This window comes from Bos mutus, chromosome 11 (assembly GCF_027580195.1).
Source record: "Bos mutus isolate GX-2022 chromosome 11, NWIPB_WYAK_1.1, whole genome shotgun sequence".
NCBI lineage: Eukaryota > Metazoa > Chordata > Mammalia > Artiodactyla > Bovidae > Bos > Bos mutus.
This window is the reverse complement of record NC_091627.1, coordinates 7,590,959-7,606,054: the sequence shown is the minus strand read 5'-3', so window position 1 is coordinate 7,606,054 and position 15,096 is coordinate 7,590,959. Positions and strand designations below refer to the sequence as shown.

Below are 15,096 nucleotides of genomic sequence, written 5' to 3'. Positions count from 1 at the left end.
CCCAGCTGCTGCTAAGTCGCTTCAGTCGTGTCCGACTCTGTGCGTCCCCAGAGACGGCAGCCCACCAGGCTCCCCGTCCCTGGGATTCTCCAGGCAAGAACACTGGAGTGGGTTGCCATTTCCTTCTCCAATGCATGAAAGTGAAAAGTCAAAGCGAAGTCGCTCAGTCGTGTCTGACTCCTAGCCACCCTATGGACTGCAGCCTACCAGGCTCCTCCGTCCATGGGATTTTCCAGGCAAGAGTACTGGAGTGGGGTGCCACAGCACCACCTTCCAAAAAGGACTTCAGAAGTTGCCTTGCTTTCCAGTGGGAGGCGCACTCCGGGGATCAAATCCCTCCCTTTACCTTTTGCCCGCAGGAGGGCCTCACACAAGTCACCCGACCTCCCAGTTGGTTTCCTCACTTGTAACATGGGACGGTAACTCCTGTCTCAGAGGCTGTTTAATGAGATGATGGGCGTCCAGGTGTCCGGCAAGCAGAGGTGCACAGTAAGTGTTTGGGGAAACACTCCTTTGCCCTTCTATTCTTTCGTTTTGTAATGAATTACTTTTGGCTGCGCTAGGTCTTCACTGCTACCTTCGGGCTTTCTCTCGTTGCGGTGAGAGGGGGCTACTCTTCCCTGCGGCCTGCAGGCTTCTCTTTACGTGGTTTCTCTTGTTGCAGAGCACAGGCTAGAGAGCACGAGATCTTCAGTAGCTGCAGCATGTGGGCTCGTGGCACGCGGGCTTAGTTGCCCTGTGGCATGTGGGATCTTCCCAGACCAGGGAATTGAACCCATGTGCCCTGCACTGGCAGGCAGATTCTGAACCACTGGACCATCGGGGAAATCCCTCCCCTTTGTTCTAATTATGTAATCCCTGGCCCTCCTGGCCTGGACTCTGATCCTTGTGGGACTTGATTGTCTGTATCTTTCCTGTTAGACCCACAACTAAGGGCCCCAACACACACACACACACACACACACACACACACACACCAACAATAGTTACACACACCATCTGAGCCCCAAGGCCTGATTTTATCATTAACTAACTAGGTGACCTCAGACAAGTCCCAAGTCCCTGCCCTTCTTTGGGTTCCAAAACGTTTGTAGAAAGAGAGTCTGGGAGCTGAGGTTCAGGGAGGTGGAAGGTGCCTTCTGTTCTGACTGAGTCCCTGCCAGCAATCAGCACCAGGGTGTGAAGCAGAGAGAAGCAGCCAGTAAGGGTCTGAATAGCTTAAAACTTTATTGTGGGCAAAAAGTACTGGCTTGAGGACTCAAGCCTAAATACAACTTCCCAAGAACAAATGTAGATAAGGAAAGAAGGATGTCTGAAGCCTGGCTGGGGCCAGGACTGGGACCAAGGCCAGTACATTATTGAAGTCTGCCCTCGGAGTCCCAGCTGAGCCTGGGGAGGGGCGAGGGGACCTAAGACCATTTAGCCCACCACAGGGAGCACCAGGGAGAGGCCCCGGCCAGGCCTCCCTCACCTCTGCGACAGGAACAGAGCCATGCACCATGAAGAAGTGCTCCCGACTCCCCAAAGACCAAAAGCAGGACTCTTCCTGGGATCATTCTGTGTTACAGAGACGGGCTCCTCCAGTACCATCTACCTGCCACCTGGGGATGGCTGAGAGCTGGACAAAGACAGAGCCTCACAGAGTGTGCAGGCACCAGGCAGGGCCCAGCGCTGATGTCACGACCTCAGGGCGTGAGCTCAGCCTTCCACTTCTGCAGCTTCTGGTCCATGGCCCGGAGCGTGGATTCATCCTGCACCAACACAGATCAGTCCTACCCCTCTCCCCAGGAGGTCTGAGGAGGCTTGGGGAGTTCTGCCCTCCCCAGGGCTGTCCTTTACCTTCACAAAACAGAAGCGGATATAGTGGTCAAAGAACTTCTGGTGTGGCAGGCTGAAGAAGATGGACACTGGAATGGCCACCAAGCCCTGGGGAGGAGGAAGCCCATGTCTCAACCATCCCACAGCCTGGCAGGCCTCTGGGGGGCCTCAGGGGGTCAGAGGGGTTCCACGATAAGGAAGGAGAAAGAGAATAAGCTTCAATGCAGCACCTCCCAGTGCTGTGTCAAGGTCAGAGGTAAAACATCCCAAAGCACCATGCCAAGTCCCTCCTTATGTACAGAGGAGAGAGGGAGCTCAGAGCAAGGAAGATCACCTGGCAGGTCAGGGCAGAGCCATAGGAGAAATGTCTTAGAATCGTAGCACTGAGCTGGATGGACCTCAGAGTTAATGGGCCAACTCACTGTACAGATGGGAAGACTGAGGCCCTGAGAGGGCAGGAATTCCTGCCAGCCCACAAGGCCTATTGGAGCACATTAAAAACAGGCTCTCCTTTCCTTGAAATGAATACTGCCCTGAGAGGCCGGGCTGGATTTTGGCCCATCAGCTCGAGGGTCAGGCACCCTTAGCAGTGCACAGCCTGTCAAACACACACAGCGCCCGGCAGAGGCCCAGCCCACCTTATTCTTGATCATCCACTTGACGAAGCGTCTGTCGTACGGCTCATCTGCCGCTCCGGGCAAGTCAGGCATCTTGTTTTCTGGGGGACAGAAGACGTGCTGAGTCCTGGGCAGCCTCCAGGGCCCCAGCTTCAGCCCCGCGCGGCCGGGCCCACTTACTGAAGTCCGAGATGTCTGTGATGAGGAAGTAGCTGCCCTGGGGGGTCACAGGCCGGAAGCCCATGGACTGTAGGCTCTGTATCATGTGGTCGCGGCAGCGCTGGATGTACTGTGGGAGCTGCACAAAGTAGCTGCTGGGTCGGCCGAAGTGCAGCTGCTCCCGCTCGAAGCTCTGAGCCACTGCGGCCTGGGGAGGGCGTGGGGGCGGGTGGAGGGGGGGCGGCGAACGGGTCAGGTATGACCCGACCCTGGAGCTGACCCAAACCCCTCTCTTGCCCCGCCCCTATCCGGCCCCGCCCCTCACATGGCCACGCCCCCTCACCTGGCCCTGCGTGGCACAGTGATAGATGGAGTTCTGGTGCACAGTACGCAGGTGCTTCATGAGGCTGTCGGGGCCCAGGACCCAGCCCACCTGGACCAAGAACACAGGCAGAGGGTGAGGCCCTTGGGGGCCCAGCCAAACCCTTTCCGGATTCCCAGGCCAGCCTCTCCCACCAACGATTGTAGAGGGAGGGGCCCCCCATACTCTCGTTGCCTCACCTTCCAGCCTGTGACACTGAAGGTCTTGCCAGCGCTGCCGATAGTCAGGGTGCGTTCCCACATGCCAGGGAGGCTGGCTGCCCAAGATCAAAGAGAGCGGCTGCTGAGACGGGGGTGGGGGCACGGAGTGGGGGCTGGGTCCCAGCAGGCACCCAGGCTCTCAGCGCCACGGACTCCACTCCGTGTAAAGCTATTTCCAAGACATATTTGAGCCCCTCCTCATGACAACCTCGGGAGGTAGGTGCCACTATCTTCCCCTGTCCCGAGAGAAGTGAAGTCACAGCCCCAGGTCACCTGACCTGTGTGGGTCCAGACCCCTCGGTCCTAATCACCAGACCTGCGCTGCCACCGGACTGGGCTCAAGGCCCTGCCGCAAAGGTCCGGGGTTACGGGGGCGCCCTGGCCGGCTTGGCTCACCGATGCTGATGTGCTGGAACCCATCGAAGACCATCCACTGGTACACCTCGTCCGAGATGCACACCACGTCATGCTGCTGGCACAGGCTGGCCACCAGCTCCAGCTCTTCCTTGGAGAACACCTGCAGGGACCGTCCCCCACCAGAGAGGCCAGCTCAGAGCGATGTGAGCGCCCGGCCAGAGCCGGGGCCAAGGGCTTCTCTGCCCTCTCCTATCCCTGCAACAGTGACCCTGTGAGGTCAGTTCTGAGATAACAGAAAATATCTCTGTTGGTCTCTGCCCCGGTTTCTGGCACAGAACTCCTAAAACCCGTGTAACTACTAAGGGGTAAAAGCCCTGGAGGGTTTCCCCGGTGGTGCTAGTGGTAAAGAACCCGCCTGCCAATGCAGGAGACATAAGAGATGCGGGTTCGATCCCTGGGTCAGGAAGATCCCCTGGAGGAGGGCATGGCAACCCACTCCAGTATCCTTGTCTGGAGAATCCCATGGACAGAGGAGTTTGGTCGTCTACAGTCCATGGGGTCGCAAAGAGCTGGACACGACTGAAGCGACTGAGCACGCATGCACAAGAGTACTAGAAGCATCTTTTGCTCTAATGCTTAGTCTTTGATCCTGACCTTGACACAGGCAATGGTACCCCCTGTACACTCCTAAGAGATGAGAGCGCTAGGAGCATTTTTGTTCTAGTGAGGTGACTCTGAGTGGGCTCCTGGATGGAGGCTGGTCACCAGAAAGACCACGCAAGCCATGATTAGGAGCCTGAAATTTTCAGCCCCCTCCCACATCCCACTTCCTGCCACTTCCTCAGAGAAGGGAGAGGGGTTGCCTCCATCAAAATCCCGATAGGATGGGGTTTGGGGAGCTTGCAGAGGTGGGTGAGCTCATGCTGACGCACCCCCAACTCCACAGGGACAGAAGCAAGCACCTGTTCTCAGGCACCTCCCAGACCTTGCCATACTTGTCTCTTCATCGGGTTGTTTATCTGTATCCTTTATCATCACCTTTAATAAACTGATAACTGTTAGTAGGTGTGTCCCTGAGTCCTGTGAGCCACTCAGATGAATTGAACCTGAAGGGGGGGAGGTGGGCGTCTCAGATTTACAGCCACAGGTTGGAAGCACAAACTGACTTGTGATTGGCGTCTGAAGTGGGGTCGGGGGGCAGCCTTGTCAGACTGAGCCCTTCACCGGTGGGAGCTGACACCATCTCCAGGTAGACAGTGTCAGGACTGAATTAAATTGAATTGGATTTTGTGGGACACCCAGCTGGTCTCACAGAACTGCTTAGTGTGGGGAAAAAAAGAACCCCACATATCTGGTGTCAGAAGCTTTGTGAGTGTGATGATGGTGTGACAGTAAAGGAGAAACACAGGTGGAACACTGGGTCTTCCTTGACATCGGTTCTGTCGTGTTCCCATTTTACAGATGAGAAAAGTGGAGCGGTGAAGTCACGGGTCCAGGTCTGTGGGGAAGTAATAGAGGCTTCCAGCCCAGCCCCCTACTGCTGACACCTGCCCTGGGGATCCCTGCCCCAGGCCCTGGGACCCCAGGAGCCTCGATCCTCAGAGCTCTCCACAGTTAGCTCTCCCACTTGACGGATAAGAAAACTGAGGCCCCATGGCAGCACACGAGTAACAGAACAGGCACGCAAGCCAATCTGGAGGGGTGCCCGGGGAGGAGGTCTCTCAGGTACCTTTCCCAGGGGGTTGTTGGGTGTGTTGAGGATGAAGGCTTTAGTGCGAGATGTGAATTTGCTGGCCAGCTCCGTGGGATCCAGCTGCCAGTTGCTGCTGGAATCCGGTTCTCCCTTCTGGGTGGGGCTCTGCAAGAGGAGGGGGCGGGGGTGGCAATACTTACTCCCTGACTTTCATCTCTAGGAATTCGGCTCCTCCCCCCAGGCATCTGTCTCCACCGGCTCTCCTCTGGGGCTCTGGCCACCCCTCCCCCCACCCCGGAGAAACTGGCCTCCTCCGCTTCCTTCCTTCTTTCCACCTCCCCGGGTTCAACCCAGCACACTCCTTGGACCCCTCTGCCCACCCACACCCCAACCAGCATCCTCACCGGCTTCAGGGACACAAACACAGGGCGACCCCCTGCCATCAATGTCATGGGCTCATAACAGTCAAAAAAGGGCTCGATGATGATAACCTAGTACAAAAGTCAGATGAGCTGGGGCTGGCACCACCCGGACCCTTCACCCCGACCCAGCCCGGGCTTTGCCCCTTCACCTCATCTCCTTCATCCACCAGGGCCTGGAAGGCTGTGAACAGGGCCCCGTAGGCACCCACGGTTACCAGCACGTTCTTGAGTGGGTCTATCTCCTGTCCCAGCAACTTCCCAAAGAAACTGGCCAGAATCTTCGTCAGGGGTGGGTAACCCTGCCAGGACAGCACGGGTCAGGCGCCTGGCTCGGCCTGGGCCCACCCTCCTGTTCAGACACTCTCTGCAATTCTAGCATCTTTCAGCAGCAAACCTGGGGGTCAAGTCACCTTCTGTGGGGTGGGTCCTTTCATCTCTGCCACCACCCCTTGCCATGAAGCCTGCTCTGTGCCGGGCACACCACCCAGGGCTGGGATTCATGGGGAACCAGACAGAGTGTATGCCTTCACGAATGACAGTCCAATGGAACCCTCTAAATAGCAACAACTCCACGCTTTAAACACCTCTCTTTAAGTTTAAGAGAGTTTAAGGGACTTCCCTTGAGGCTCAGCTGGTAAAGAATCCGCCTGCAATGCGGGAGACCTGGCTTCCATTCCTGGGTTGGGAAGATCCCCTGGAGAAGGGAAAGGCTACCCACTCCAGTATTCTGGCCTGGAGAACCCCATCACTGTACAGTCTGTGGGGTCACAAAGAATCAGATACGACTGGGCCACTTTCACTTTCTTTAAGAAGGACTTTTGTGCCATCTGAGCCTCTTGGCAGCCTTACAAGAGAGACATTACTTGATTCCCATAATTTAACAGGTGGAAAAAGAGACCCGGGAAAGGAAATGACTTGCCCAAGGTCATGGCAGTTGAAGTGCAGGACTGGGAGTTTATGCTGCAGCTTTGGAAACCCCTCACTTTGAGAGGAATATTGGATCTATATGCTTGTTTGCGGAGGACACTTATAACACATTCCAGGGTAAGCCAAGGGACTGAAACCTAAGGTCTGGAACTTAATTAAATGATTTACCAAACCAGATTTGACCACATGAAAATGAAAAATTTCTATACATCAAAATATTCCATGAGCAAAGTTAGAAAACTAAGAGAGAAACATTGCAACAGAAAGAGCTCTTGTGAAGCAATAAAACAAATACACATAGCTCAATGAAATAATAAGGGCAGTCATGAAAGAAAAATTGCTGATGTTCAATATTGGTAGGAACAGAATGAACTTTCCTGCCAGCTCTGAGACCAGACTATTGATGGGAATGTAAGTCTTACTGGAGGGCAATTTGATGATGTCCATCGATGGCACCCCACTCCAGTACTCTTGCCTGGAAAATCCCATGGATGGAGGAACCTGGTAGGCTGCAGTCCATGGGGTCGCTACGAGTCGGACGAGACTGAGCGACTTCACTTTCACTTTTCACTTTCACACAACGGAGAAGGCAATGGCAACCCACTCCAGTGTTCTTGCCTGGAGAATCCCAGGGACGGCAGAGCCTGGTGGGCTGCCGTCTATGGGGTCGCACAGAGTCGGACACGACTGAAGTGACTTAGCAGCAGCATCATAGGCTAAAATGCTTACACCCTTTGATTATCTGGTTTTACTTCTTGTGATTTGAGATAAATGCTCACCTGTGTGTACACACAAAATATTCAATGTGGCATTGCTTGATAGTGAGATAGCCAAACCAGACCATCAGTGCAGGGCTGGGTAAATAAATTATGGCACCTGTAGTCAGTGGAATACTATGCAGTCATCAAAAAGAATGAGGCTATTTTGACATGGAAAGTTGCCCCTATCATGTATGTAGTGAAATAAACAAGTTCCATAACATTGTATATATAATGTTGAATTTGCTTATCAGTTCTAGTAGCTTTGTGTGGAGTCTTTAGGGTTTTCTATATATAGTATCATATCCTCTGCATAGAGAGACAGTTTTGTCTCTTTCCTTCCAATTTGGATACCTTGTGTTTCTTTTTCTTATCTGATTGTTGTGGCTAGGACTTCTAGTACTATCTTGAGTAGAAGAGGTGTGAGTAGGCATCCTTGTCTTGTTTCAGATTTTAGTGGGAAGGCTTTCAACTTTTCACCATTGAGTATTAAATTGGCTGTGGGTTTGTCGTAGATAGCTTTTGTTATGTTGGGATGTTTCCTCTATTACCACTTGGGTAAGCGTTTTTATCATGAATGGATGTTGAATTTCATCAAATGCTTTTTTACATCTATTGGGATAGCCATGTGGTTTTTGTTTTTTTCTTTTGTTTATGTGGTGAATCACACTGATTTGCCTATGCTGATCCTTGTGAACTTGGGATGTGGCGTATAATCTTTTTTACATGTTGTTGGATTTGGTATGCTAATATTTTGTTGAAAATTGTTGCATCTGTATTCATCAAAATATTTCCCTGTAATTTTCTGATTCGGTGCTGTCTAGTTTTGGTCATCCTGATGGATGATGATGGCTTCATAGAAAGTCTTTGGGAGTGTTTCCTCTTCAATTTTTTGGAAGAGTTTGGGAACGATCGATGTAAGTTCTTCTTTGTATATTTGGCAGAATCAGTCTGTGAAGCCATCTGGTCTCAGACTTTCGTTTGTAGGGAGTTTTAAAATTATAGACTCTATTTCACTTGTAGTGATAGATCTGTTCAAATTATCTGTTTGTTCTTGATTCAATTTTCGTGGGTTGTATGTTTCTAGAAAAAGATTTGTGATTTTTTAACACAAATGGATTCATACTAGAAACAACGTTGGCCTTCCCTTAAGACCCAGTGGTTAGGACACTGTGCTTTCACTGTAGGTGAACTAAGATCCCACCTACTGAGCAGCACAGCCAGAAAACCCAAAAAAACCCAAAACACAAGGTTCTACTGTATAGCACAGAGAACTATATTCAATATGCTATGATAAACCATAATGGAAAAGAAAATTTTAAAACGGGGATATATGTATATTATAACTGAATCACTTTGCTGAGCGCCAGAAATTAAGACAATGTTGTAAATCAAGCTGAAGCTCCAATACTTTGGCCACATGATGCAGAGTCAGCTTTATATTTCAATAAAAAAAAAAAACAGAAAGCCACACAAATCTCACATGTGGATGCATGTGTGTGTTTATATAAACATTTTTAAAGTTAAAAGTTCAAAAGTCTGAACACTCAGCAACACAGCACTCCGTTGGCAGTGCTAGACTCTGGGCGGTGGGATTGGAAGACACTCCCCCCAGGCTGTGAGATGCACACCAACGTTTAAGAACCTGCTCCAGGGCTGGCAAATATTTACTCTGTGGTCCTTCACAGACAAACTTTGGATTTAGAGTCAAAAAAAAAAATCAACTATCTTTCATCAGCTTTATGTGTCACCTCCTTCAGGAAGCCTTCCCTGATCTCTCAGGTTTCCTTGCCTTCTTCGTGTTCCCAAGGACCCTAAGCTCCTCCATCGCAGCATATCAACTACCTTTGATTTCTGCTTCTGTTGTTTGGACTGCTTTTCCCACTAGACCTTGATCTCCCAGCTCATGTTTTGTTTTTTTTTTAATCTGTCTTTCCCCCAGGCCATGAACTGTCCCAGGGCCTGTAACAAAGGAGACAGTCAGTGAACACTGAACCGTGGCCGGACTGAATTTCAAGGGCTCTGCCCCGTGAACCCTAACATCTAGATTGGCCTGCTCTCCAGAAAGAGCTGCCCCTTCCTCCCCTGGGACCTCTGCAGAGACCCATGTCTTGAGGCCCCCAGAGGGGCTGGGAGACTCACAAATGCTTTCGTGTACTGGTTAAGCATGAAGTCTCCGCTGACGGCGTGCTGAAAGGCTTCCACGGCGAACTCTGGGGGTGAGAAGTCTGGGAAGCCTTGGCCCAAATTTACAACATCAGCCTCCTCGCTGGCCAGTTGGACAAATTCCACCCTGGGCAACAAACAGAGAGTGGGTAGCAGAACCCTCCACCCCAACCTGGATTTCTGCTCCATTCCAGGGCAGGGTGAGCAAGGCAGTTGGGCTTGCTCTAGAAAAACTGGATAGTTAGCACCCATCCTGATCTGTTTACGGTCATAACTCGTCGTATCCTGGTCACATGTCTCAGCCCAGGGGCTCTGCAACTTTCCATCACGATCCACGGTAAGAAACCACTTTTACATCCCAGACTCTGGACAGACAAACAGGGACTCCACGTTCTCCTTCCAGTGGGATCCACGGCAGTCTTTCCCATTCTGTCCTACTCTGGTCTTTATAAATACTTGCTGAGCACCCCTAAATGGATTTCATGACCCATTCATGCATCTGTCAATGCCACACTTTGAAACATTTGCTCATATCGCCTCTGTTAGTCTATGAGGCAAGCTCTACTCCTCGGTCGCAATGGGGATGGAGAAGGTGGGATTCAGGGGACTTGCCCGATGGCTCCCAATTAGCTTTTCCCAGTTGGCTTTTGAGTCCACCTCTGTCTGGAGCAACAGTCAGGCCCTGGAGAGTTACTCTGAACAGACTGTAGTCCCACCAGCCCTGCCATCTGCCGCCTCTGGCCCCCTACCACCTTTCTTCTGGGCCTGCCTGCTGGCCACCTCTTTAGGGAAGCTGGCAGAGAGGCTGAGAAGCTGGATAAAAAGGCTGGCACCATGGCTCCAGGTTGGCAAGGGGCAGAAGAGTCAGGGGTGGTGGCAATGAATTTGCCTAACAATAAATATGTCTACAATCGGTCATTCTTCTCTCCAGAGCTTCACAAGGTCTCTGAAGACACGAAGTTGCTGAGGCTCAGAGAGGCCCATGACCTGCCCAGAGCCACACTGGTGGCTAAAGCAGAGCTGAGATGCAAAGTCAGACGGTGGGTGTTCCATGGTGGCTGGGACAACGGAGCCAGATCCTCAGGCCACCACCCGAGGGTCAGCAGGAACCGGGGGCCTCTCATGGCCCTCATCTCTCCTAGCACGCTTCCCTGCTCTGTGCAGTCCTCCCTGGCCAGCTCTGCCCTGACTCTGCCTGAGACTTGGCTTCTCCTGGCCTCAGTCCTCCCTTCTGTAGAATGGGTATGACAGGCTCAAGAGTCTGCTGGCTCTGTGAGTCAGGAAAGACTCTAGCTGCCTCTCCCAGCCAGTCATTTCCTCCCTCTGGGCTGGACTTTACCTTATCTGCAAAATGGGCCACAGGCCTGTCCACCTGCCTCACAGAGAGGACAGACGGGGCAGCCTGGGAAGCAGGACCCTGGGGGCTCAACCTGGAGGGCAGCCGGACACCACAGGGTCTTTGGGCCTGGCTTCCCTATCCCAAACACCAGGGAGCATCAGAGGAGAAGATGGAGGTGGAAGATGTTTGCAAAACACAAAATGCGGTACAGGAGGAGAGTGTGAAAGAAAAAGATGGTCCTCTTTTGGATAAAAACAACAGCCACCTGTACAGAGGTGGCTCTGTGCTCTTGGCCAAAGGGGGACTGGGCTGGGAGCAGGGGTTGGAGAAGGGGGAAGAAGGAAGGTCCTTCAGTCTTTCTTACACACCTTCAATTGCATCCGTCGCATCACTAGTGACAGCGGGCACGTACGTCTTTCACATGTAGAATGAGTCAATAAAGAAAAGATGCTGAGCTCTGCAAGTGTCGGTGAGAAGCCGCCCATGTCTTACCTTCTTATATTCTTTAGCTTATCTTGTTCTCTACTAAGTGTGAAATGAAAGACACCCCCCTGCCCCCGGAAAGCCCTCAGCCCGGTGCCTGGGTAGTAGCCGTGGCTCACACTGTATTTCATCTCATCCTCCCAAGGCCCTTCAGGGGAGACAGAAGCATCTCCATTTCCTAGCTGGACCTGGAGGCTCAGGGCAGGTGAGTCACCGCCCCAAATGCCACAGCCAAGCAGGGTGAGGCTGAGACCCAAACCCGAGCCAGTGGCTGGGGTCCTCACCTCTCAAGGGCTGAGGCTGCAAACCTCTCGGTCCGAGTATGCAGCCGTCTTAGGTACCACTGAGTCCCGGCCAACCCGGGGACCTCCAGCCCTGCTATCCTCCAGCCAGGGGACCCCCACCACCATCCTACCCAGTCCTGCCTGGCTCACCGTGGGCTGTGGTCGATCCCGTCCAGCCTTCGAGCCTGCAGCCGTTTAGCCATGGTGAGCTGGAGACAACAGAGCAAGCAGAGAGTCAGCTGGAGACAGAGCAAGTGGAGAGTCAGCCTGGGCTCGCTCTGGGAGGCAACTGCTCTGTGACCACAGCCTCCGTGTCCGCCCCTCTGGGAGGAGGCGAAGAGCAGGGCTCCTCCAGCCTCCCCGCGCCTGGCTCCTCCCCGCGCCACCAGCCTGGAGTTGCCCACCTGCCAGCCCGGACTCCGCACATCTTGGGACATAGACTGGATTCCATCAGGTTAAAATTTGACCCAGGTTAAAATTTGGAGGGGCTGGGGAGGAGGAGCAGCAGGAAGCAGGAGAGCGGAGTACGGTGACAGTGACGGCAGCGGCTTCTTGCTAAACGCTTCCATGAACTTCCCGGAACCCCCCGACTTGACCCATTTTACAGATGCGAAAATGCAGGGAGGAGGGGGAGACAGCTGCGTTCAAGGTCACACGACAGACAGACTCAGGCCTGTTTGAGATGAGGCCATGTTCGGACTCGGGCACAGGGGCCACTTGCTCAGTCTTTCAGGGGCTCAGGGGACCACCCCTCCCCTTCCCTGGGTTCTTTCCAGGCCAGCTTCCCCCTCACCCACAGGTGTGCAGAGCCTGGCCTGGCCTGGGGACCATCAGGCTCAGGCCCTCAGTCTGTCGTGGCTGGGTGATATTGCACAAGTGCGTTAGCTCCTCCTGGCCTCAGTCTCCCCATCAGTGTAATAGGGGCATGGGCTTCGTGGTCCCTCGGAGCCTCCTGGTCCCTGTGGGTTGGAGTCTCAGAGGGGCTGCAGGTGGTGAAGCCACCAGCTGTAGCTCACGGTCAACCCTCACGGTTCTTCATAGTCCGAGTCCTCACAGCATGCTTACCAGAGGGGTCAGGATAATCCTCATCTAAAGATGAGGACATTGAGGCTCAGAGAGATTTGGGGCCTTGCTCAAGGTCAGAAGAGGAGCTGCACAGGGCTCTGGGGGAGGACGACAGCAACAGCAGGGCTCCTAGCACCTGGCCCTGGGCCCGGAGAAGGGTGTGGGGACGGTCTGTACACCGGCCAGGTTTTTCCATCGCCTGGGGGTCCTGGTGATGTGAATGGTTCAGAGAGAGCCCAGCGTGGAGCCTGGCACCTAGTGGGTACTTTGCTAACATTGGCGGCCCTGTGCTTTCACCAGGCCCTAATACCTCTCGCCAGGCTTGGCACTCAGCATGTATGGAAATAGTAAAAACGATAGCATGATCTTTGCCAGGGAAATTGTGTGATCCCCAAAATGTTAGACGGCAGTGATTATCTTTGGTTAGTAAACAGATACTTTTCCTTCTCTTCCTTAATAATTTTCTTTTTTTCACATTTTCTAAAATAAATGTTTTATTTTTATGATTAAAAATATGGGAGAAAATTACATTTTAGCGGAATGTTTATAAATGTGCTGTACTGACATCAATAAAACAGGGGACAAAATAGCATGTATGATATGCTTATGTTTAAAAAAAATACCCTTGTGTATGCTTGTATGTATACATTGTTTATAGTCATATGTGAATGGAAAAAAAGTTTAGAAGGAAACGTAGTAACATGTTAACAAAGGTTCCCTCTGAGTGGTGGAATTGTAGGTGATTGAATCATGGGTGTGCTTTTCTATGTTTCCAAGTCTTTTTGTACGGAGATCATATCATATTTGATTCTGAAATGTGTATTTTTGCACACTGCATTTTCAGATGTATCTTAGAACCTATAGAATGAATTTAATAGGCAATTTCCTCCTCCCTTACTAGTCCATAAAATAACAATGTATCTTAATATTGATGTCATTATGGGTTCAATGATATAAGGACTTGCTTTTGAATTGGGTATGCATCACGTTAAGGAAATACAGTAAAGATGAGTTGGGGCAGTGGTGGAGAGGTGAGTAGAGGTTGGAGTGAGGGAGTTTGAGGAGGGTTGAGATGAGTGAAGGAGTACAGGGGTACAGGGGCACAGAGAGAGAACAAAAAGGCACCGAGCTGAATGAGTTCAGGGAGGAGATGAAAAAGGGGGGAAACTGAGGTGCTCAGTGGAGTGACCTTTGCGTACATCACACATTGCTTGGATAAGGGAGGAACCAGTGCCTGTTCTTGAGTTTATGCATAATGTATTTATTCAGCCAACATTTATGAAGCACCTACTGTGTACCAAACACTGGGCTGGGCTAGGGGCCGATGGGGAGGCTGCAGCACCAAGGATGCAGAGCTACAAGCTAGATCAGAAGCAGGGGCAAGGGAGGGGCCCACACCCAGGCTGCAGTCAGAGAAGGCTTCCTGAAAGAGGAGGCTCATGCACAGCTTTGAAGCCAGGGCCAAGCCAGATCCCAGGACCCCAGGTCATGCGAGCAGCAGGGCTCAACGGGCGAGAGCACTTACAGTCTGGTGCAAACACCGGGTGAGCGAAGCTCCAGACTTCTTTCCCCGGAGGGGCCCCACCAGGTGCAAACAGATGGCCGTCGTGTTCCTGAACATGCCTCCCAGAGCCGTGGGGTGAGGTCCCCTCCAAGGGCAGAGAAGGGAGAACACCCTGGCCAGAAAAATGGCTCTGGGCCCAGGACTTGGTGCCCGCCCCCCCCTGCCCATCAGCTCTAATAACAAGAACAATAAGCGCTGGTATTTATCAAGTGGTCCCTCTGTACCAGGCATGGAAACAAGTGTTTTGTCGTATGACTATCCTTCAGTCCTTGAAACCCTGGGACCACCCCCCGCCCCAGCAACCACAGTAACCCTTTCAAAATGTTAAGAAAAAGAAAGAAAAAGATAGTGCTAAGTTGTGTCCAACTCTTTCGATTCCACAAACTGCAGCCCACCAGGCTCCTCTGACCATGGGATTCTCCAGGCAAGAATACTGGATTGGGTTGCCATTTCCTTCTCCAGGGGATCTTCCCAGCCCAGGAATTGAACACAGGTCTCCCGCAATGCAGGAAGCCCTCAAAATGTAAATCACCTCTAATTAAAAATGATCTAATTAAAAATGAAGATTATGGATGGCTTCTAATATCACAGGCAGAGCCAAGCCTACATTACGTCCTGACTCTGGAAACACACATACCACCTGTAGATTATTTCTGTGCTAAAACCAAATCTAAAGCTGATCAGGCCTTAAAAGAGATTCCGAAATTCCCTGGCGATCCAGTGGTTAGGACTCAGTGCTTTCACTGCCAGGGCCCGGGTTCCATCCCTGGTCAGGGAACTAAGAACCCACAGCCTTGCAGTGCTGCTAAGAAAAAAAAAAAAGATTCAACAAACATAAATTAAAAAGTGAATGCTTAAAAAA

The 15,096-nt window shown here is 52.0% G+C and overlaps 1 protein-coding gene across 3 annotated transcripts; it reads right to left on the bottom strand.

Annotated features, from left to right (window-relative positions):
* Positions 1-1,187: 1,187 nt before the first annotated feature.
* On the bottom strand, positions 1,188-14,336 carry KYAT1 (kynurenine aminotransferase 1). Of its 3 annotated transcripts, XM_070378876.1 has the most exons (13): positions 14,196-14,336; positions 11,756-11,814; positions 9,476-9,626; positions 5,798-5,947; positions 5,631-5,717; positions 5,263-5,391; positions 3,573-3,693; positions 3,156-3,232; positions 2,938-3,027; positions 2,616-2,802; positions 2,457-2,536; positions 1,840-1,926; positions 1,188-1,751 (listed from the first exon to the last, which is right to left on the bottom strand). In XM_070378876.1, the coding sequence occupies exons 1-13, from the start codon at positions 14,289-14,291 to the stop codon at positions 1,686-1,688; spliced, it is 1,380 nt and encodes a 459-aa protein (XP_070234977.1). In that variant the 5' UTR covers positions 14,292-14,336; the 3' UTR covers positions 1,188-1,685. The 3 variants fall into 3 exon arrangements, with proteins under 3 accessions (XP_070234977.1, XP_070234976.1, XP_070234978.1); XM_070378877.1 differs by lacking the exons at positions 11,756-11,814; positions 14,196-14,336 and adding an exon at positions 11,207-11,335 and having other exon boundaries at positions 1,189-1,751; XM_070378875.1 differs by lacking the exons at positions 5,798-5,947; positions 14,196-14,336.
* Positions 14,337-15,096: the final 760 nt, after the last annotated feature.

Excerpts from the sequence above, each read along its gene's own strand:
- KYAT1 (XM_070378876.1), bottom strand. The coding sequence starts at position 14,291 with ATGTTCAGGAACACGACGGCCATCTGTTTGCACCTGGTGGGGCCCCTC. Across the intron at positions 11,815-14,195 it reads CCCGGTGTTTGCACCAGACT|CTCACCATGGCTAAACGGCT; the intron begins GTAAGTGCTCTC and ends TGTTGTCTCCAG. Across the intron at positions 3,694-5,262 it reads CCAACAACCCCCTGGGAAAG|GTGTTCTCCAAGGAAGAGCT; the intron begins GTACCTGAGAGA and ends CGGTCCCTGCAG.